This window comes from Cyanistes caeruleus, chromosome 2 (genome assembly GCF_971803275.1).
Source record: "Cyanistes caeruleus chromosome 2, bCyaCae1.hap1.1, whole genome shotgun sequence".
Lineage (NCBI taxonomy): Eukaryota > Metazoa > Chordata > Aves > Passeriformes > Paridae > Cyanistes > Cyanistes caeruleus.
Genome location: NC_141702.1, coordinates 101,723,688 through 101,747,972, shown reverse-complemented (window position 1 = coordinate 101,747,972; position 24,285 = coordinate 101,723,688). Strand labels below are relative to the sequence as shown.

At 43.0% G+C, this 24,285-nt stretch overlaps 1 protein-coding gene, 1 long non-coding RNA gene and 1 pseudogene across 2 annotated transcripts; 1 reads left to right on the top strand and 2 right to left on the bottom strand.

The window, feature by feature from the left end:
- Positions 1-1,235: 1,235 nt before the first annotated feature.
- Positions 1,236-3,499, bottom strand: LOC147655052 (uncharacterized). Its single transcript, XR_015283748.1, has 2 exons — positions 2,088-3,499; positions 1,236-1,379 (listed from the first exon to the last, which is right to left on the bottom strand). It is a non-coding gene; the product is annotated as an uncharacterized LOC147655052 (long non-coding RNA).
- A 3,579-nt stretch (positions 3,500-7,078) lies between these two features.
- MTARC1 (mitochondrial amidoxime reducing component 2) lies at positions 7,079-16,345 on the bottom strand. The gene is made up of 7 exons (XM_086878797.1): positions 16,063-16,345; positions 15,739-15,912; positions 12,539-12,701; positions 10,980-11,120; positions 10,260-10,321; positions 10,106-10,177; positions 7,079-9,581 (listed from the first exon to the last, which is right to left on the bottom strand). Exons 1-7 carry the CDS (start codon positions 16,308-16,310, stop codon positions 9,452-9,454), a joined length of 990 nt encoding a protein of 329 aa, XP_086734923.1. The 5' UTR covers positions 16,311-16,345; the 3' UTR covers positions 7,079-9,451.
- Positions 16,346-17,498: 1,153 nt separating this feature from the next.
- LOC147655051 (profilin-3-like) lies at positions 17,499-18,151 on the top strand (annotated as a pseudogene).
- Positions 18,152-24,285: the final 6,134 nt, after the last annotated feature.

Below are 24,285 nucleotides of genomic sequence, written 5' to 3'. Positions count from 1 at the left end.
TGCCTGGCTTGAGCTTGTTCCATGCAATTTATGGAAGGGTCCCTTCTATTCAGCCATACCACTGGCAGTGACGGTTCCAGTCACATATGTAAATGAAACAAACAAAAAAAAATGATGCACAAAACTTCACTTGGGATAGATCTGAAGAGAGAATCTTTGTCAGTTATTTATTTTTTGGCACTGATAAGTGCCAAGATTTTTAATTTCCTTATGGGGTGAAGATTGAAGGTACAACTTCTGGGATTAGACATAAATAAATTGACTCTAACCAAATCAGCCTGGGACGTCCTATATCCCAAATTGATTTTGCATCTTTCTTTCTTTTTTCTCAGTATATGATCTGTAAGAGGTAGATATTTGGTATGCAGGTGACACATTAATCAAAAGCTTCCATGACAGTACAGGCACAACCAACACTGTAGGAAAGCCTTTCACACTGGAAAACCCCACATGTCCCAGCACAGTGCAAAAGACAGCAAAAGAATTACTGGAGTTTCAAGACCAAAATAAGTAACATTATTTTCCAGAGAAGGCAAGCAGCCAGCCCTCAGCAGAAGGGTCACAGCAAAAGCTAAAGCAGGCTGCAGCTGGTCACTGGCACATACAAGGCTGCTCTCCAGCTCCACTGAGTACCTCTGGGGACGCCACCTGGCACCACCCAGCATGTGGAGGCCTCTTTTACCAGGCTGTAGGGATGTGCCCACATTGGAGCAGGGGGAGGCTGCTGAGTCAGCTCACTCCCTCCGTGCACAGTAACCCCACAAGTGCCCTTGCACAAAGTGCATAGCCCTTTGATACAGTACAGCCCACCAGGCACCAGGGGTTGGTTGTTTCAAGAGGGGACCCCATTTATGACCACACATTCTCCAGAAACCTGCCTGATATACTGGGCTGAAACAGAACCCAAGGAGGAACGGTGATGGTTCTATGCTCCAAATAGAACTTGCCCTTATCCAGTAGAAACCCATTTTTCACTGAGCTTTGGCAAACAAAAAACTGAGAACTCAAATGCACTAAGGGATGCACCATCTGTGTGACAGCAAGGGACTTAGAGAGCAGCAGGAAGCACTGATGATGAACAGTTAGAAGAAACTTCCTTTAAGGTGCCTTACACCAGGTCATTTTCCAGTCACTAAACATAGATGAGGAAAGAAGAAAGAAAACTAAGCCAAGATAAATAATGTAAAGAAAAAAGACAAAAACAAAACAAAAAAACCAACAACAAATCAACCAACTTTAAAAGCTTCAACAGCTAATTATCACAACTTAATCTAGGGCTGGGACACTGTGTACCTTCCTACTTTATTTCACTGATGCCAGGAAACTTTTAGTCCAGAGGATGTATCAAAAGCAATGCCTCCATTTTTTTTAGTGGAAACCTGCCAGGAAAGAAAACAGAAAAATCCATGCATGCATCTATAATAGGTTGTGGTGAGCATGAAATAAGAATAGCAAGTCAGGGAACCTTCATATTTTGCAGGAATAGAGCTTCCATTCCCTTCCACAAGTTAAATTCTATCCCAAAAAGATTTTCTCATGGGAAAAAGTAAGCAATCAGGAATGGAAACAAACTGGTTAGAACTGATTATGTTGCTAACCCTGAGATGCCTTCAGACATTTGTTTGGGGCAACCTTGGGGAACCTGACAAAACAAAGTATTTGAGTATCAATGCAAAGCACAACATTTTCAAACCAAGGTTGATTTCTTAGACGTTCAACAATAAATAAAAATGCATGCATATATACATATACACCACCAAAAGCTGACTACTTTATGGGCTTAAGATGGAAAGAAAAGCACCCATATTGCATTACCCAATAAAAAAAAACGAGAGGACAGAAGGAATTGGATTGCTTTTCAAAACCACATTTGTGTTGTATGATTTTTTTGTGGTGAGTTTTGAGACTTTGCAATTTTTGTGACAACATGCAGACTAAACATTGACTCTCCACAAATAAACCCTAAATAAAAAAAACCTAAATAAAACCAAAAGTATTATAGGAAGCCTATTTTAAATAATGGACAATCAAATTTTAATTTTTAGAAAGGCTAAATGAGGTTGGTGTGTGGTTGCTTTCAGACTCACCTGCAGGCATGCATCCACCAAATTTACAAATTAAAATGGTCTTCAAATCCAGCTCCAAATCCACTTTGACAGCTCCACCTAGATGAACAGATAAAATACACTGACCTCTCCTTTAATTAACAGAGGATATGTTAAATAGCATCTGTGGGAGACAGAACAGGCATGCAAGAAACACATACTCTATCCAAACCAACTCCATTTAAAAAGGGCAAACCATCCCAGGGGGATGGGGGAGGGCAGGACCTATCTGTGATACTGACTAATAGCTTTAAATATAGTTTATTTTCTTCAAATGTAGCTGGCATCAAATGTCTTTCTGTACATAGAAACTTCTGCTGCGGTAGGAACAGCTATTTTAGGGTTGAAGGAAGGTCAGCAGAACACAAGACAAGTATTGATGTTCCAAGGCTCTTGTAAGGATGCTAAACTTAACAGGGCTTTTTAGGAAAATGCATTTGTACTAAAGAGATGCTGGCAGAGTGAAGGACTCACTTTTTGATCAGCAGTGTGACTTTTCTAGTGGTTGGAGCTGTGTGATTTGGAATCTTTTTCATAACAAGCAACAGAAAAAAAAAACACAGGTATTTTTAGTTTTAGGGTTTGGAGGTTCTTTTTTGGGGGCAAATATTTTTGGGTTTGTTATAAATTAAATGAAATAATATTTTAACATACCTGTGTAAATAAGGTAATAATTTTCTCTTGAAAAGCAGACCAAAAAACCAAAAAAAACCTTTAAATGCAGTGATTTTTGTGGTCCAGCAAAGTAGCTAAGGCTTCAGACACTCTCAATTCCATAGGTGCAGGAGCTCACGTCTTCTGCTCCCCATGCAAGGAGACTATCCAGCCATGCCGTCCATAGCTCCAGTTTCTCTATAGATGGTAAGTGCAACATTTACTGTGAAGGTGGTGAGGCTCAGGCACAGGATGCCCCAAGAAGCTGTGGATGTCCCATCCCTGAAAGTGTGCAAGGCCAGATTGGATGTGGCTCTGAGTAACCAGCTCTAGTGGAAGGTGTCCCTGCCCATGGCAAGCGGTTGGAACTAGATCATCCTCTAAGTCCGTTATAACCCAAATCATTCTGTGTTCCATACAGAATAAAAAATGGGAAAAGCACACTTGTTTTTTTTTAAACTTTAGCAGGTCAGGTTTCCATTGTCTGCTGTACTGCCTGACTTCCCTCAGCTCCAGCTGTATGTTCAAACTAAAGAAATCAGATGGATTTTGCTACTGGCAATCTTAAAATAAATATGCATGTCACTTATCCCTTTGTGGCTGCACACCACTGCTGCCAGCACTTTCCAAGAGAGATTGCACAAGGCCAACCTGAGCCCAGGTGATAAACTGAGCCAAGTTATTAGCAGTGCCACAGAACTCCCAGCAAGCTGTTTCAATTTTATCTGCTCTCAGCATCCTCCTAGGGGCTGATAAGGCCCAGCAGCTTCCTGAAGCACAGCTGCTCCCAGAATGGGTCCTCTGAGAGCACACAGCCAACATTGCCACTCTGCTTAAAAAAAGAAGAGTCCTGCTCTGATGGAGATCCCAACTGACCACTTGGATAGGTGTCTGGGTAGCACAGCTCAGTAGTTTCTCCAGCAAGAGAGCAGTAACACACAGGGTTGTCTGCAAGCAAGGTGCGGAACAGACCTTCTGCTCCATCAGACCCAGTGCCCAAGATCTGCTCTTATTTGAATCAGCTTTTGAAGGACTCCACCGTGTGCCTTTGTATGTCAAGTAAACTCAACCTTTCCTTAAAACCACTTCCAGGCCCAAGCACAAACTTTCAGAATTCTATAAAAACCATGAGGTATTTTTCTGAACTTTTTTACAACTAATTTTAGAGCGATGGATCTATTTGTCTTGCTGGTTTTCCTTCAAGGATGAATTACACAGTAACCTGCACCCCTAATTGGGATGCTTGTGACTTACATTTCTGAGCATGTGAACATGAGCTGGAAGAGACCTAGTTCTGCTAGCCCAGGATGTGGCAAACCATCATTGGACAGCTTTAGACCTATTAAACAGACATAAAGGACAACTAAGGGAAATTAAACTTCATGCCACCTGCTCCTTGAGATAACTGCAAGGACAATATTCTGTTTTACCTTAAATAAACCCAAGGAATGGAGAGTTAATATGGACCTCCATAATGCACAACTGTAAACACAGTGGAACATAATTTTTCAGTGAGCAAAGTCTTTATGTTTGAAAATACCTAGGATATTTCTAGTATTCTTGATCTCTCCTGTGATCTTCTTGCAGTCCAACTATCACTGTGGCTTTTGATTTTTTTGCTGTTGTGACTGAGGAATTGTCATCCTATATAATCTCTTGAAGTCAAACCTCAATTAACAGTAAATGAAGCTGGTTTTTGGAACTCAACAGTAAAGAGGCTATGAGGGTTAGCACATGAGTGAAGCACAATAATTGTTTCACTGTGTTTATTATCTAGTGCCTAAAGAAAGTGAGAACAGTCAGCTGTTAAATAAGCAATGATAAGTTGTCAGAACAATTTTGTGCACTAGAGAAGATACAATTCTCTACAATACTGCTTCTGGAGGAAAGGGGAATTTCAACCCACCCTAGGTGTCTTGTGCATAACAATCCAAGGGCAAAAATGAGAGATTTTCACCCAAACTCTTCACTGTGATGTGATCACAGGCTGCTCCATGTCCTTGTTCTGCACAGGTGGAAGATAGTGTCTACCTGATGTTTAGCTCCGGCTACAATTACCTGTGGTTTATCAGTGTCTGTAAGTACCCAAAAGAGGGTATCAAAAAGATGGACCAGGCTCTTCTTGGTGGTGCCAAGCAATGGGACTAAGAGACAATGGGCAAAACAGAAGTTCCACCTGAACATGAAGAACAACTTCCAGGGACCATGAACTGGAACAGGTTGACCAGAGGGAATGTGGAGCCTCCCTCACTATGGATATTCAAGAACCATATGGACACAATCCTGTGCCATGTGCTCTGGGATGATCCTGCTTGAGCAGGGAGGTTAGACCAGATGATCTGGTGTGGTCTCTTCTAACCTGACTCACTCCATGATTTCCTGAAATCCATGTGATGAGCTGTGGCCCACTGGGGAGAATGGCATTCCTCAGGCCAGGTTATTGTTGAATACTGGGAATTGATGCCATTCCACAACCAGGGCTCATTCTCAGTCCATCTGCACAGAAACACCTGGAGAACATGGCACCACCCAGTACCTTGGGTGTATGTGAAGGCAAGTACCTTGCCTTCATTCACAGTCCCATCTCGTACAGCTCCAGCCCTAACACACACCCTGGGCCTTGCTCATTTCCTTTCCCCTTCCAACCATTCCTGTTCCCTGGCCTGCCTGACCAAGAACACTGTCACTTGCCATGCTGACACCATCCTCCCCTTCACTGTACCTGGCATGTCCTCAGCTCTTTTTGCTCTGTGGCTTCATGCCAGTCTGCTGTAGGAAATGACATTCACCTGCACCACAAGTTGAGTCCAAGCTTCATTGCTAGGCTTGACTGCTCACACCCTGGTTCTAACAATCCCAAACAGGCATTTAGCAGCTGGGGAGCCAAGAGGTGCTAACCCCTGCTTCACCTGCTCTGAGCAGTGCTGTGTGCCCCCCACAAAACATGCTGCAGTCATACTGCAGTAGCCAGTGCCGCTCTCTCAGTTGGGGCATCTTCTTCACACTATCCCAGAAGCAGCTCTGATAGCACAGAGACAATCCATGATTTGAGGATACTTGAAAAAAGAACAATAAATAAAAGTGAAGAAAATTGAAATCACAGGATATCCAGAGCTGGAAAGGGACTACAAAGATTGTCAAAATCTGTCTCCTGACCCTGCCAAGGACAGCCCCAAGAATCACCCCATGTGCCTGACAGCATTGTCCAAACACTTCCTGAACTCTGGCAGGCTTACATCTGTAGGTGAAGATCCTTGTCCTACACCAGGAAAGCAAATACAAGTGAAGATTCTGGCTCAGAATCCAACCATTGTCATGATGAGGAAGCAGATTTGTTACAGAAAAGGCCCGTATGTGAAACCCTTACTGAGTTTACCAATTTCTTCACATAAGATACAAATAATTACCAGTAACAGTAACATGCTGTAACATCTTGAGATTGTTAACATTAACACAATGTAGATTGTGTAAAAAGATGAACACTTGAGATATGAATGCTGCCTCTCTTCCAGCTGAAGACTGATACACACGTGGGCCTTATGCCTGCATCACTTTTTAGAATCTTCTGTCCAAAACAAACAAAGACTGCATGTGTAGTCCTCAGCCCTGCAGCTACCCAGCACAGGGAATTTCTTATGGATCTTGAATGAGAAAAAGGCAATTTCAGGTGCTAGGACAGAGCAGAAACAAACACCCTGGGGAAGCCCTTTTTAAAACTTTTGCCATTTGTAGAGGCAAGATCCATGAATCTCATCTTACAGAATAGCAGTGGTGCCTTTGGAAGGCTTTTTTTCTCCTTAGGATGCAGGCACAGAATCTTTCTCAGTTTTTTTGTGGGGAGAGCAGACTTGTCTGAAAAGGTATCCACCACAAATCTTAAGCAACCCAGAAATTTCTGCTTTTAACAACTGCAGTCTTGTACATAGTCTTCTGCAAGAACTATTGGTACAATAAATGCTGTAAAAAAAAAGCTTCAGTATTATACTGAGACATGACGTGGATAGATTTAACTCTGATATTTTTAAACCTATTTTCCCCTATTTTCATACATCTCTGAAAAAAAAAATTAGTCTGTAAACGTCTTTCTCATTATCTAGATCAAAACAGTTGCAAAACAGAGTCTAATGACCACTTATATCTGATGGGTCTGTTCTCTTACACATATCCTCTGGTTTAGTGCATATATTTCTGGATTCAGAGATAGGATTAAAAAGAATCATCAGTATTAACTATATATGAGATCCTGATAACTGGTGAAAATTAAATGCTGAAAGAGAAACCAAAAAAAAATCACAAACAAATGTTACACCTTAAGAAAGTTGGATTCATTAGAAATTTATACTTTTGTTCTCTTCCTCTAGTTAAAAAAAATTCACAATTGTTTAAGTACACAATTTTAAAAACAGTGGCTTATGACTGACACATTTTCAGTAAATTTTCTAAATTGCTTTAACAAAATCAAACACAATTCCTACAGTTACAGCAAATCAACATTCATATGAAGATATTTACAGTGCAGTGGTCTAACTCATTCTCTCAACTTCACAAAATGGCCACATAATCAATTTAAGTGCCATCTATGAACCATGCTGTACTCAGATGCACACCTGCTTTAGGATTCCAGCCATATTCTGCTAAGAGGCTTTACAGGAGTAAATCAGAGGGTTAGATCTATGACCTCTCCCAAACAGGAATCCAGACAGCAGTTTCTCCTTGCAAAGACAGCCCCATTTCCAAATCAGCCCAATCAACAGCCTAATAGGAGGCAGTGGAATCTATACTGCACAATCTGTTATGTAAATGCTTGTATGCTGCTAGAACAACAGTGGAAAAAATACGTTTGGCCAGAAGCAAAATAAAAATCAGCTCTTTTTCCTTCCACTTCTTTGACTTAATGAATAGACACACTCTTAACTAATTGCTTTGGCAGGCCAGCAGGCTGCCTGTGCTCAATGATACCGTTAGGAATTCCACAAACTTTCAGCTTCTAACACTAAGAATTTCCAACATGTGCTTTTTAAGAGTGAACCTCAGAATTATTTTTCTTTTCAAAAGATGCTTTTTCTCTCACTTCTTCCTACTAGTTGCTGCATCAGGCATAACAATACACAAATATGCAACATGCACTTCAAACTGGGAACTTGTCTATCCCAGGAAAACTTAATACTTACAGAGTACCCTGCTGACAAAATAGCATTCAGAGCAACTCTGAGTTCACAAATAATACAAAACTACCTCCCTGACATGATTACTTCAGGATTGCCACATATATCCACCTGCACTTTCTCAAAGCTCAACAGCCCTTCATTTTACAGGTCTGAGTTGTGAACATGCATCAAAAATTCCCTTTTCATACTTACAACAGAAAATAAAGAATCTAAATGTCAGATTGGATCATATGATTGGATCATATTTTTCCTTCTTCACACTTAATTTGATTCCTCTTTTAGGACAGGGCAACACTTTTTTCAAATTTAGTAATCCATAAAAAAGAAACAAGCAGACAAACATTCAAAAGATGGCTGGCTTTTGTCCTGGAGGCTACTTTTTTAAAAAAAGTAATTAAAAATCATGTAATATTTAAAGTAAATATAACACTGCTGTAATTCAGCTAGTTTTCTCCCTTATTTGTTTTGTGAAGCAGAAAATAGAATTATCAGCTTCCTACAAACAGCTGACTTTTTGGTTAGAGGGGAGCACGACAGGGGGATAACCTGTAAGGATGTTAACATACTCAAACTGCAGCATCCCAAACATCTGCTTAGCAGCCTAACTTTCTAAACAAAGGGATCCACTGAGCCAGAGATGAGCTGTGCATGAGCCCTACAATATTGGACACCAGCTTGAACAGGGTAGGCTCAACATCAGATCACTGCCCTACGGCTTTGACACAGGCCTCTGACACAGTGAACACCCAGTTTCTTCAAACTGGAAATTCTACCACTATGTTAGCAAATGTATCACTACTCTACAGACTCTGTTACAGTATTCCTCACTGGATAAAAAACTGACAGCTCAAACTGTCAGCAGAGGTCACAAACTAAACTAGGCCACATCATTACCTGGCACCCCCACCTCTAGTCCTGATTATCCATTTAGCTCAGAATCCTCCCCCTGATATTGCTCCAATCTTAAGAGATACTAAAAATCTTCAAGAAACAACTTCAAAGAAAGAAACACTGCTAAAAACTACCTCTGGACATAGACAGGGCAAGATGATTACAACCAAAGGAGGGAAGCAGAGCCCTGTCATCTGCATACAACGATCATTTGTAAAGGCAGCTCTGTGACAAACATACTTTGTGCTTGGCATGACTGTTTTTATGGTTCTTCTCGGCACTAAATGTATCTAACATATGATACAAACCCTTGTACATGATTTTGGATTCCAATATTGCAGTTGACATGAAATTTTAGGAGGTGTGATGCTCACAGTACTGCTGTAAAGTCTGTCTTGGGCCAGTTTCTTCTACCACAGCCTCCAGGAAAACCAAAGATGTGGTTACTACAGGTATGCCAGTAGATTCCATGATCTGAAATGACTGACAATTCACAGCCTCAAAGAACCTCCTGCACCTTAAAAAGCAGAACAAATATTGCAAGGAAGAAGAAAAGGTTATGCTGGTGACTGTGTACATGGAAAAACAATCCACATATCAAAGGAAAAAAGCATCTTCTGATCAAAGTCTCCTTCATTCCCAGATCATCTTGTACACAGGGTCTCCAACTTGAATCGTTCCAGTTCTGTCAACAGCGAAGTATTTCCCAAAGAGAGGGCTGGTTTTGTAAATGTGTTTCTCAGAAGGGTCACATAAGCGGTAACTGTAGAGAGAAAGCCTTTCTTTAGAATAAGCGTAGCAAAACATACACATCAAAATATCAGTGATGAAAGAGAGGACATGCAAATAATGATGCCTTGTTTTGGCCACCATACTAGGGTAAAAACTAAATAAATGTTGTAGTTAAGAGAACCGAGCAGTTCAAATGGAGGGAAAAAAACCTGATCGTATTCACTCATTCATGTTTAATATATACAAAAATCTTTATAGAAAGAAAAGTAAAAGAAGCAAAGTTAGACCTTTAGATACCTTAAATACCCCAAGCTTTCACTGTAGCGGATATGAAAGAGATAGGGAATGTGAAGTTTGCAAGAAAGAACTTGCTGAATTTTCTTATCACATAGAATTGCAAGAAGTAGACTGGAAGCCAATATTACACAGACCTTCACACTGCATTATTATATCCCACACACATTTCAAATCTCTTTTAAAACACTAGCCTAACATCTATTGGGGTCCAGCCTAAATCCTCTCCCACACTCTAAGAAACAGTGATATTTTTATAACCTTTTCAGTGTTTCCAAAGGCTCCTTCCTGTCGATGACCCCTGTGTCTGGATTAACGGTTGTTAAAATACACCTGCAATGACAGACAAATCAGTCAGGGCTTCTTATCATAAACCTCTCTGTTCCTATGTAAAATAAAGGTCTCCAGTGTTTACCTGCCACAACACACAGTCCCTTTCATCTCCACATCACCAATAAGAATATCCTCCCAGGTGTCCTGAGGGAAGTAAACATTAGGCACATATTAGACACAAGCACATGCAATTACTTTTCCAGAAGTGGCACGGTCATTCACAAAAAGGTGCACCATTCCAGATATCACCTTGACTACCACCTTCAAAATGAGCATAGTTACACTACAGTACTATAATGAAAACCCTACTGTCACTGCATTTATCCAATTCAAGATACACTAATAATTCTATCTGAAAAGAGAGACACAAGAGTAACGAATCCTGTCCTGCAACATACACTTGTCTGAGCACTGAACCTAAAGCAATTTATTCCTACGGTATGGGCGACAATCTGTGACCTCTGGTAAATCTACAGTTTTGCAGAAAATAAATTTTCAGAGGAAGTAAATTTTTGCTTCTCATTTATACAAGCTTTCTATTGCAAACCCTCCTGGGAGATAAAAATCTCTTCCTGCTTTAGGAACTTCCTCAATTTGAGAAATAATCATTTATAGACCTGTGTTCTCCATGAATGTTTTGCATGCATTAATGCAAGCTGACAGTTTATCTCTCCGAAACTGAGTTGTAAAAATCACAGAATAGCAGCTTTCCTCACCCTTGTTGGCATCATCACACAAATCAACTGAATTATAAAGAAACACAACCAAGCCTACAAAAAGACATTTAAGACAGTTTTTTTACCTCCTCAAAAGCACTGCAGTCTGTTACAAGAATATTTGGCCTGAAGTTCTGTATCTTAACTTTCTTTTCCAGCTTGGCATTTAAATCGTCCATTGAAGCTTCGGAGATGATCAAGACTGGGCTGCAGTCAGGATAGGCAACCTACAGAAACAAACACCACCAAATCCTAAGGTTGCTGTAGGAGCATGGGAGGAAAGTCACTGCATGGCAAAAGACAGGCACTGAAACCAAGCAGCCTTTTAGGCTGCTCCAAACAAGTTTTGATTTTCCTGAAAGTAGGTTAACAAGGAAAACAACACGCCCTTCTCTATTTCAGTCACCATGGTAATTTCTATGTGCTCAAATTGCAACACCAGAGGGAGTTCCACATCCAGAACAGCCCATACACAATTACAGCTGTCCATTCATCAGTCTGGGATGCCTGGGAAGTGGGAGGGCCATATTAGCAAAGAGGGCCAATGAGCGGTATTTAAAAACCTCTAAACCTCCAAGAAGAGAAGTTCCACAGACGTAAGGGCAGGACAATTACAAAAAAAAAAAAAAAAATACACTTTGGTAAGAATTTTAGTGTATAACCCTCCTGCCTTTCTCTTATACTATTCTTACTCCATTCTTGCACATGCCTTTCAACCACAAAATGAGGAGCATTGAAATAAGTATCCAAAGAATTCTGCCTTTTCATTCTTGCTACAATTCCAGAATATCACCCCTCCTAATCTGATAGGATTTTTGCTCCTTTTGCTGAAACATTGTGTTTATATTGGTCCCACTGCCTTTACATAACAAATGCATATCTATAAAAGTCTATAATTGAATATACCTTCTTCTCTTTGTGCAACAACAAGCAAGACACTGATGCCCTATAGATAATAACATCACTAAAGCAAGGTACTCACAATTTTAATTAGTTTAAAAACCTTACATTTGATACAACTCAAAGCATCTCCACCTGAGAGAGTTGTTAAAATAAAAAAGTAGGGCATCAGTGGCTAAAATGATATAAGGATGTCTGAACACAGCATCTCCTTTCCATAATACTTCTTTAATATCATACCTTCACACATCTTTCACAGAAAGAGGTAAAACCTCTGAAAAGTCCTTTGAAGTTTAATTCCTAGGGCCACAACTATAACCAGCCTGTTTAAACGTCAACCCTTTAAACAAAATACAAAGTAACACAACTTGTATCAGTACACTCCCATACCTAACAAGGGATAGGGAGTGGAATTTTTTGACAGATTACACCCTCAAAACATCATTAAAAATGTAACTCTTTTTTATTTACTGAGACACAAAAGGCTACTGAATTCTGCAGTGTAGTAGTTCCTCTTCAAGTATCAGTTTCAGACTCTTTAGCTGTGAATGGTCAATAGCTTAAAACCAATTTGAAGTAAAAATTAAGTCACCTCTTTACAATAAATAATATTCACATGGTTTTAGTGCACAGCTAAATACCTTGCTAAACTCAGCTCAATGACCAAAGATGGAAGGGGCAGGTTCTGGTGGGTGGGTGTAAATGGTTAAAAGGACACACTTCTGAGAAAAGAGCATTCATTTACCTCATCTGTGTTTCGGAAAAGGGCTATTGAGTCCTTTGACTTTCTTGGCGCCATGAAGGACTCGAAGTGCACCAGTCGACAGGGCTCTGAGTTCAGGAAGGTGGTGATCCACTGAGCCACTTCATCACCACAATCCCTGCCTTGGATATCCTGTCCAAACACCCTGGAGAGTCACAACACATCAGCAAGTTACCTGGTAACATGAAGGTTCAAGGAAGCTTCTTATCTGAAGGCAAAAAACATATTTTAATAGTGGTAGCAATATATAGAAAAGAAATCATTCCCAAAGGGCGATCTCCTTGATTTCAAACTGTGTTTTGAAAGCTGAGGAACATGGACATGACCAGACAATACTAGCTGGTGAAAGAATGAGCTCTGAAATAGTGTTAATGTGCCCAGGGCTAACTGCCCCATCAGTGACAGTAACAAACCTACCTACTTGCCCTACTTTGAGGAAAAAAAGGGCCTGCTCTTGCATTTGCATGTGACTGCTACACCAAATGACTTCTACTGAGAAATCAACTGAAAGGTAACTAATTTCAGAAAATGAACAATTGTCTGAAATTATGTGATTAGTTACCACACCTGATACATATAAATGTTATTAATTAAAAGTGTCCCTAACTGTTAAGGAAACTTCGGATTTTAGCGCTGTCAAACTTTAGCCAGAGATGAGTGACACTTTTCAGCTCAGACTTCACATACAAAATAGCTCAGTATCTTAACAGGGGTTAAAGATTTGTACTGGAAACAAAGTCCATGGGGCACAAAAAGCCACTGCCAGTAGAATACAAATAAGTCTATGCAAGGAAATTTTCCTGGCAAGAAAAGCTAAAACTTTAACTCAATGTTCTAATGAACTTTAACACCAGTCTTGAATAGTTTTGTTACATTTTTCAAAGTAGCCACTTTGAGGCAAATGCACTGCAATTTCCTTGTGCAATCTAATCCTGGGCAGCTTGAAGTATCGAGATGCCCATGCAGCTCTTCTAGAGTGAGCCCAGCCCCTAGGAGCCCTTCTTTAGTCACCTGAAGGAGTGATCATTAGGATGCTGCCATGAATATCCCTGCTCCATTTACTGGTATTCCTGTGTCCACCCTGTGACACAGGCAGGATTTAAGTGTCATTACTCCAGACAGCATCCAACTGCCTTTCTCCTCCCTCCATCCCACAGTTCCTCCATGCCTTCTGACTGGCAGGACAACAGAGGCAAGGCTCTTGCAGCTTCCAACACTACTGCTTTCCACTCAGGAAGCAGATCTATCCTAAGCACTCAGTGTTGTAGGGATGCATGGGAATAGATCACACAATTTAAGTGTTACAACACACACTAACAAAAGGCAGGGATAAAGAGCATGAGGTTCTCTAGCCAGAGGGAAACACTCTAGCATCTGCACAAGCAGAAAATGTACCTATACAACGGCTTTGCTCCTATATTTGACCCTCCCAAGCACAAGATTTTTAAAAACCTATATAAAATTTGCAAGGGGACTCAGCAGTTTTCAATATCAGCACATGCACAGCTGTATGCAGCCAGATGCACTAAGGCACTGCTTTAGCTCCAGCTTACCGGGCATGAGCTCCCAGGGGAACCCAACTGAGGGCAAATTTATTAAGGCAAAGAAAGAAAAAACAAAAAAAAAAACTAACTGGAAGAACAAATCAATGAGCTTTAAAACTGGAAAATCCAAGAAATCCAAGCTAATTTTTCATTACTGCAATGTATTAGGCTATTTAAATATTCTTCTAGTGACACAACAAATTTTAGAAAAATGACATCTCACAAACTGCATGGTTTTGCAGTGCATGTGCCGTTGGCTAACACATAGGCATTATGCACAGGTTTGTAGATGTCTGTTCCACTTCTCCAGGAGAAATGCTACCACTTGGAACTTGCACCTGCTTTGTATAAACAGTGATACTGAGCTATGCTGATCAAGGGTTTCCACAGCAACAGACTTATGCTAAAAACAAGCAAATGCAGTTCCTTGGCAGTACTCCTTTAGTTACAATTACAGTATCTGGTGCATAACCATCTCTGCTATCCAAAGAACAAACACAGTATATTTGTAGGGCTTCACACCATTTACAGTTTCTAAACACTTAGATATGAATTGACATTTTACCAAAGAAAAGGTTTTCCTCTTCCTGTTGGCAGTTTTCCAGCATGGCTTGCTATACATAGATAAAATAATTAGGCCTGCACTCATACAAAACTCTAGGCACACAGCTAAATCACTCTTTGTAACCCATCCACCTGAAACTCCTTTGGGGTAGCACCTATAGGGAATGCCCTAAGTCTCTGGGATGCCAGTGTTTCCATTGTGACCTCAGGATGAGCCTTTGACTACCAAGTTTTTAACTGAGGCACCTCAGTTAAATGCCTAAAGACAAGGGTCAGGGAATCTAAACCCCTACATCTCACCAGCTCTGAATGGGCAGCGTGCATAAAAAATGCTGATGCATACAGTAGCTGTGATCAAGAAACACCCAAGTGCATGAGCTGAGGCTCTGAGATGCAGCTGCTCACTCAAGCAAGAGCAAAAACACTAGAAGTAAAAACAAATGAGCAAACATGACATTCTATGAATACAGAAAATCACAGTTCATTTGGCAGATGTGTAATGCATAGTCTTTGATATTGTGTCATCTTTTCCTAAGATTTGTTTTCATCAGTGTTTAGCAGAATAAAAGCAGAGCTTTTGTTATGACCATTCCTGGCCTCCTGTGTAACGCATGGCAGAGGATTTCACATTACAGAACAGTCTGGATTAGAAGCGACCTTGAAGACCACCTAGGACAACTCCCCTAGCATAAACTGGGGCACCTTCCAAGGTGTTCAGAGCCCCATCCAACCTGGCCTTGAACACTTCTAGGGATGGGGCATCTACATCTCCTCCGGGCAACCTGTGCCAGTGCCTCACCACCTGCACAGTGAAGAACTTCTTCCTAATAGCTCATCTAAACCTAGTAACACCACTATGCCTTGTCTTGTCAGTACAGGCTCTGGTTTGAAGTCTATCTCCCTTAAGCAGACGCTGAGAAATACCCGCAGAGAAAAGACACAGAGGTACTGAACTTTTACACTCCAATTTCTGCATAAGAAAATGTGAAGCCTCACACAATCTTGAAAAGCACATGAGAAAGACAGTGCTGAGAGAAAGGGAAGGGGGGGGAAAAAAAAAGCCTTCTTCAGTACCTGCAGTTTCGGACGGGGTTTTTCTCGGGGAGCTTTACAGGCACGCTTATCCTCTCCATGTCCCTGGCCTCCAAGACCAAGTGCCCGTCATCACAGTTGGCGGAAACAAGGACGAGCCGCGGCTCCTGGCGAGCTGTCACCATGTGTCCGTCCTCCCTGATGACGAGCCAGAACCTGCGGTGGGACGGGGCACAAGGGCGCCCAACAGCGTTAGTTCGGGGCTCGGCGACACCCGCACGGCAGGTGCTCCTTCCCAGCCCTCGGGAAAACAAACACTCGACAGCCGCGGAGCCACGCGGATGCCCCAGGGCCAGGCCCGCCTACCTGTCCCGCAGCTCCCCGCTGCGCAGCCCCATCGGCGTCACCTGCGCCCGCCGCACCGACACCCCCCGGCACGACTTCACCGGGTACACGAAGAGCCTGAGCACCGTCCCGACCCGCTGCAGGCGGCGGCGGCGGCGCGGGCCGGCCCAGCGCCAGGCCCCGAGCAGGGCGCCCAGAGCCAGCAGCGCCGCCGCCCCCCACAGCCAGCCCGGCCGCGCCGGGACCGCCGCTCCCCACGGGCCCTTCATGGCGACTGGGCCCCGCTGCGCGCCCGGAGCGGCTGTGGGCGGGGCAGCCGGGCCCGGCCCCTCACACCGCCCCTCACACCGCCCCTCACGCCCGCCCTCACACCGCCCCTCACGCCCGCCCTCACACCGCCCCTCACGCCGGCCCTCACACCGCCCCTCACGCCCGCCCTCACACCGCCCCTCACGCCGGAGCCCCGCCGAGCCCCGACCCCCGGTGCGAGAAAGGGGGCGGCGCAGCGGGGAAAATACACGGCCGAGCGCCCGGCTTGGCAAAGCACCGGCGGATGATGTTTTCTGTCTGATATCTGGGCGTTTAGTGGAAGCAGTGCTACAGGAAGTGTGGGAATACACGAGTGCGTCAAATTCATGCGTTTGGCTTGGCTCGGTGAAGAGAGGAACAGGTGGCTGGATGGAGGCGTGGAGGGCAGCAAGTGGGGTGTCCAGTGCTGTTCGGCTGCCTTGGGACATCTGCACACCCCAGCTGCCTGGTACCGAACTCCTGAGACCCCTTCCGAGAGCTTCCTGTTGGCAGGGTCTCAGGAAAGTACTTTTGTGGGACACTGTAAGAGACGCTCCGAAGATTCTCTCATCTGCCTCATGACTGCTGCAAGGACACTAAAGACCCTGAATATCACAAGGGACTCGGTACAGGGGTTCTGGTCCAGTTGAGGTGGATGTTTGCCAAGTGATTGTTTGCAGGTGGGTGCTGTGCTGTCACGGTACACTGCCCTCGTTCCTGCTGGCGAGCAGAGACTTGTAAGAAATGGTTTGCTCTGTACCCTACACCTGCCCCCCTGAGCAGGGGTTTTCATCACAATGGTCATCAATCTCCTCTGGTTTTGGCCCTGTGCCCCTTGCTTTGTAAAAAGCTATAAAAGTACACCCCAAACTTACCTTCCCTTGAGATCTCCCCAACAGACAGAAGACTGTGTTGACTAACAGCTGAGCAGACTTTGACGTTGGTAGCTATAATCCCCTTACTCTCTTTTTCCTATTCTTTGCTTTCTCTTCTTTTCCCTCTATCGCATATTAGTGCTGATGAGCACTCAGTAAAGTGTGTTTTACTGTTTGAGTCCCTGGTTTGCTGATAACCTTTTGTACTCTAAGATTAAATAAATGAACCACATCACGAATCTCACCTTGTGGATCGTGACAGATACCCAGCTGCAAGGCAAATATGACATCAAATATAGGCTGGAGTGGCAAATGCCACTGTTGCCACAGGTCTGTCCTCACAAAGCAAAGCAAGAGCTTTAGGACCTGATGGCCAAATTTCACAAACTGATTTATTTTTATGATGAGTGTGCTGAGAGCAAAATTCCAGAAGGTAGAAGATGGGGAAGCTCAGTGTTGGGCATTTCTGGGAGATTCAGACAGCCCAGCCACAATGGATTACTGGAAGTACTCCATCAGCAGCATCCTGGTGGAGAGGGACACTGAAGATGAGGCTATTGTGGGCCTTTTTTGATAATGGGTACGTGTGGGCAATCAAGCCAGTCAAGTTCCTAGCATTCACCTCAAGAATCACTTGATCACAGATCAGGATCGGAAAATGTTCCTACTGTGGGAATCAGCATGGATTGTAAAAAGTATGGTGGGATTTAAGAAAACCTGGTGGTGGGTGAAGACAATGTGATGGATGTCAGAAGCAAAGACAGTGACAGCAGATCTATTCCTACTGGCATGACCCCAAAACCCAGATCTTCCTCACAGGCAAGAAGAGAGTCCACAGAGAAGTCCTCAATTAAAAGGACCAGGATATGACTGTGAGCATGAAAGTATGACACAAATAGTGCCAAAGAGACAGACATCTGCCCGAGCACAGACAAGGGAATTAAACCTGGTTTTGTTGCAGATGGCTTTGTCTTCTACCAGATGAGGGGTGCTGGGCAGGCGGCAGTGCTGGGAGAGCAGCAGTCCACCTGAGCAGGTGTGGTACAGAAGGGAGTAATATGCACCTTCCTCATCAGGATGATCTGTATTACTTTTGTAGTCTCCAGCCATTTTGGGTGGTTTCTCCTTGTTATTCACATTTTGCTAATTGATACTGGGGTAAAGGTCTCTGGTAACATTAGCTTTGTGAAAAGGCAAGACAGAGGGCAATGCCTTTGCCCTCTTGGTCACCACTTTGCTGTTTAATCCATGCCCTGATTCCAGTCATGGGCTTTGAGACCTTTCTCCTTCTGAAAGTACACCACAATATGAAAGATAAACAGAAAACAGAACTTGTTCGTTTTGAATTTTCTCCCCTGAACAAGCCCATAACAGTTCTGGAGATTAACTATTAATCAGCAGAGCCTTGTGCTGCTGTTGGATTGTGTGGGGGACATGTGCAGAGACAGTCTGCTGCCTGCCCACCTTCCACATCACTTGAAACTCCTTCTTATGCTACTTTACTGAGACAGCCTGTCCTCCATACTCCTGGGATCCCCACATTGGTCCAGGTAAATCCTAGGTGCTAAACTGCTTGATCTGGTTTGACCAGACCTGCCCCACCACCTTCAAATCATTGGCCCACTGAGTCAAAAATAATTACTTGTGATTGCTTTTATGCCTCCACCACAGACATGAGAGGGGAGCCAACCCTGCTGAGTAGACTGAGAGCCCTTGCACACTCTTTGGTAACCATTAATCTTCTCATTTAGCATGGAGTCTATATTTTGTTGAATTTAATTGAATTCACACAGAGGTCTTTAATCTGCACCTGCACCCACAGGAGCAGAAAAATGCTATAAGGGGAACCAGGCATCTTATGTATTAGTAAATATTCAACAAAACTGCAGCAACTGTCTAGTGTCTGATAAGCAGTGCTTTCTTATTAATCATTAATTATTGAATCAAAACATTGACATAAGTATATTGAAGAGATAAAAACAAAAACACAAACTGGTTTTAGAATCTAACAAAAAGAAAGTGAGGCATCACATAAAAAGATTTAAAAAATCAAACAAACCACTATTTATGCTGGCCACTCCTGACAAACATTAATGCTTATTTTCTCAACCTTCAGGCAAAAATAAGCTACTAACACCTGTGGTTTCTTGATTACTGGCAGCATTCTGCACAGTTCAAACTGAAAAGTGCAGAATGATTTTGCTCTCCAAACTTCTGTCTATGAGGCATCAAAATATCAGAATTTGAGATTTAAGATGAAAAAAATTGGATGATTTACTGCATGCTTACTTGCTTCTTTTGGGTGCCAGAGAAAATAGGTCTGGAGTACACATATATTTTACCAGCATAAGAATTTGGAGAAGTAAAGACCTCAATGGTTGTGAGAAGCTACAGCTCCTTCCTTGCTACATATTGTGGGCAGCACAGTGATGTGCAGAACCAGATTCTTTTAGTTCAAAGGGCTTGTTAACTGCATTCAGAAATAACTCACCTTTGCTAACAATTGGGTATTAATTTAGAGAAAAAAAAAATTTCAAAATCCAAGAAGGACCTTAAACTTTCATTCCCTAGATTTGCTGACCTAAGTATCCTAAGGAGATTTTGTTCAGACCAGCCCTTCTGTTACATTCAGCTCTCACTCTTCTTGGAGAGTATGGTGAGAAGGAGCTTAAAGTAATAACAGAAGGCAGCAGCATCTGTATAATCTCTCCTTTCCTGCTGTGAAACAAGGAACATAAAATCAGAAATAGCTATGGACAGCATAGTTGTAGCTAAATGTTTCAGGTCTAATTCTGCAGGCTTTGAGGAAAGATCTCTTCACCCACACACCAGGTAACTCCCAAACAGCCTCCAGTAAACATCCTGACCAGCAGGTTTGTTTAATCCTCCATCCTAGGCACACACATACCTAGGAGCCACCAGCCACTAGCAATGTGAATAGAGCCACTCAGACAAAAAGTAAATCCTGGTTTTGTTACAATCCAAACACAGACTCTTGTGTGACAGAACTGTGTTTGTTGTAGCCAGAGCAGGCACAGTACTCCTGCCCTTAAAAGCAAATGACTATTTTTCCTATTGCTGATAACTTCATCGAAAATGTGTCTGATCACATGAAAAAGTCACAGCGTCAATCTTGCAGCAAACTGGGGCCAGGCTCCCTCAGTCATGAAAGTGGGTGATGCTGACATATCTTTAAAAAGCATGGTGTTAACTCAGTAGCGCAGGACAAATTTGCAGGTAGAAAAAAAAATTAATGGAGAATGTAAAAGGCATGTCTGCCTTCAGATGTGGTTGGCAATTTGAGATAATTCTAGAGGCAAACCCAGACTCTCTTGTAGCAGCAGCTCTATCAGAGGCCTAAGATGAATGATGAGGAGAGAGTTGAACAATTTTACTTGTTTCAACTAAAAAAAAAAAGCAGCTGGGGATCTTCTAAGTCTTCAATATGTACACAGCGCTGAACTTTGGAAAGGTATAAATTACCACTTTGAGGGGAGAGGTTTGGATGGAGATTATGAAAAATAAAACAGTGACAAGAACAGCAAAATAGTGGCCTCTATCAGGTGTCAGTGTGTCAGGATGGAGCTAAATGTAGCCTGGGTTTGTCTCAGTGAAAGAATTAAATGCACACACTGGGGATATGGCAGTTATTTTTTCAGTGACACTCTGATAATTCAGCAAAAGGCAGGGATGAGGGGATAACATGGCCAAGTATGCTGATTTCAACGAGATATGATAAAAATCATATTATACAAACACAAATTATATCCTTTTTCCAAAGTTAGAACAAACAATAAATTCAAAAAATTCCTTCACAGAGAGGAGGGGAGGATAAAAGCATTGCTGTTTCCTCTTAAAATCTTGAAGGAAATCAGAGTTCAGTGAGTCATGCACTAGAAATAAGTTCAGTGAAATTCATGTGTGGAAAAATCTCAGGCGAGTAATTGGCGATGAAAGAGTTATAAACAGAGACATTAATGATAGATGCCTTTTAATGGAGCCAGAGCAAAGAAATAAAATGATCCCTCTTTTTTGGTGAAGGTTTTTCTATACAGAGGATTATTTATACCCAAGACCCGGGTGGGTTGATCGGCTACTTTGGTAGCTATCAGCTGTCATTCCAGACATACAGAAAGATTAATTGAAAATTTGGTTATTCTTCCAGTCAAAAGCTAAACTTCAGTCTCTGTAAATGTACCAGGACAACACAGAAATGGTAGTTCCAGGCAAATGTTTGGCCCAGTATTAATTGACAGAGACTGTTGATGTTATGAGTTCTCCAATTGTTCTGTAAATGCTATTTTCCATGTGAATATAACATCCATCAGCAGCTTCAGGAGTCTGAAGGATCAGGACAGAGGTGTGTATCACCCAGGAGAACAGGTAAAGATCAAAGGAGAGGCTTTGCAGGGGAGCAGGGCATTTGTTTTTCAGCACAAACATCAACACTTCTGCAGCTCTGGTTTATCTGCAGTCATGGGGCAGGATGGGATTCACCAAGGACAGGAAAGTCTCCACCCTAATTCAGACACAGCTGAAAAAACAACCTGATGCAAGTTCAGTGTCCCAGGAAAGGAAGGAGCAAGGATTCCTTTACGGGCAGCAGAAATGGGAATACAGAAAGCATGAGGAAGTACGTGTGATTTGCTGGAGCTGGGGTCCAAGGCATTCCTGGGGGGATGTCATTCCAGTCTGCCAACCTCCAACTCAAAATTACACATTCTCTCATAGGCAGCTGTCCTCTCTCCAGAGAAAGGTGAGATTTAGAAACAAGAAGTGGCCGTGGCTCTTCCCTCACCTCCAGTTAATCTTCCTTGAGGAATGTTTCTGAGGCACAGCAAGAACTTCAAGGCAAAGTGCAATGCATTTTTAGGTGTTGAATGAAAAAAAACCTGACACAAGAACAATGTTCCTATGGCTTTACATTTGAAACACTTGGATAGAGGAGTCTCAAGGTTCCACTGGGTAGGAAACACTGGTATACGGAGATGAACATTACGCTGAGACCCCACATCCTGAGGATGGATCTGGAAAAACAGGGAGGCCAGTTTAGGGAAAGGCAGGAAATCCCTGCAGGAGATGAGGCAGAACAACTGGGCAGGCTGACAGGCTGGAAATCTGTGGGGTTTTTTCCCAGGAGATGGCAGTAAAGGACAATCGCCTTTCAGCCAGCGGAGCGCGGGGCAGTGGAAGCCGAGCTGCTCCTCAGGCAGCACTGCCACCCTCGCCAGTCGCTCCTTGTTACCAGGAGCAAAGCTTTATTCTTCGCGTCAGTGCTTCTAGCAAGGGTGAGGAGCTCAGTCTTCTACATTTCCATGCAGTAGGTAAATTAAAAGCCTTCTGCTTACCGTGGCAGGATCCCACTCCCACCTCATCCAGACTACAAGAAGCCCAGGAGATCTCTCCTCCAGCCTCCCGCTCACAGGGGTAAGCGTTGCATTCGTGCTGGGTTGCTTCCCACTTTGCACAGCCGTGCCTTGAGACCCTCCACAGACAGACCTCAGCCTTCTGAAGTAACCTCTTCTCATGCTTAATGATCACATTACTGCTTTCCCTGACTTGTTTCTGGCTAAAAACTCCTCAGTTTGGATTTATGACCATTGCTGTCTAGCTGCAGACTTCATTAAAGAGCCTGGCTCCATCTTATTGGAAACCCTCTCTTATGTACTGAAAAGCTGCTGTCAAGTTTCTCCTAAGTCTTCCCTTCTCCAGCTGAACAAGTCCAGAGCCCTGCATCTCTCTTCATGCACGTTGCAGGATTCAGGAAAGTGCACCACCCTCTCTGAGGGTGCACTCCATCTAGACTGCCCCCCAAAACAGGCCCTAATAGTACTTCCTGAAAGAAGAAGTAAGGGAAGGATTTTATTCCTTTACTTTCTCTTAATTTAGTTAACTCCATTAATCTACAAGTTCTTCAGGCTCTCTACTCTTCCTCGAAGAAAAAAGGATTTCCAAAGCACACTCTGTACAGGTAACTGCAGCAACTTTGTGCATATTTTAGGATCAGTTTTGTCTCAGAAGAGGCCAGTGTTCAGCTAACAAGGTGCTCAGGATACAGAAAAAGAGAGAGCTGGTTTTACTACACCCCAACACAAAATCTGCCCCTTTCCCAGTTTTACAGACAGGGAGAGGATAGAAAGGGCATTCATCCCTGAAGTGATCCGTGACCTGGGAGTGGCAAAGATCTGGAAGTGCCAAAGTTCTGTGGTGTGGTGCAACTCTCCTCAGTCACTGCACTTTCAAAGCAAGCTGTTCAGGAGCGCTTCCTTGCTGCTAATGTTGCAGCACAAAGGACAATAGCTATGAGTCCTCTGCCATTTCCTCAGAGCCTACGGTAAGCCAGAGGAGTAATTAAATACTCTGGCAAAAACAGCAGAAATATGCTTTATTCTCCTCTGTGACTCATTGAGCAGTTGCCAGGAATAGCCAGGAATTTAAAGTAAAAGTTACTGTCAGGCTGTCTAGTTAGTGGAGTTTGCTGCTGAAAGAAGCATGGACAAGTTGATTACGTACTTCTTGCCACTCCTGCACGTATTCAGCTTCCCAAACCTATTTATCCTGCCATTTGTTATAAGGCACAGTGAAATGGAATCTCAAGTGAAATGGAAATCTGAAGGGAACCAGATAGACAGTAGCACACCACTGAAGACAAAACCTGGCAAGTGAAGCAAAGGGTAGAGGTTTCATGAAGGGGCTGAAGGGAGGAACTATTTTGTTCAGCTGAAACCTCAAATCAGATCTTCCCCATATGCCCACCATGGTATCCACCGCATCCCACATTGTATATGAGCAAGTCAAACAGCTGTTTTGTTCCTCTAAGGCACCAGGAGTTCAGCTGCAGACAAGCCCATTTTTATAAAAGAGCCTGTGTGGTTGAAAGCTGTCCCTGCTGGGGTAGCTCCTCCAAGGATTACCTTGCCAAGAATACCTAACACTTGCACAGAAGCCAAGATTCAGTCCCAGACTGCCCCCATGGCTTGGCACCTGCCAGGGCTGGGAGCCCAGGCTCCTCAGCAATCCCAGCCTCCTCCCATCACCAACGTCTTGCTCTCCCTCATTTCCCATGCAGACTTCCAGCACG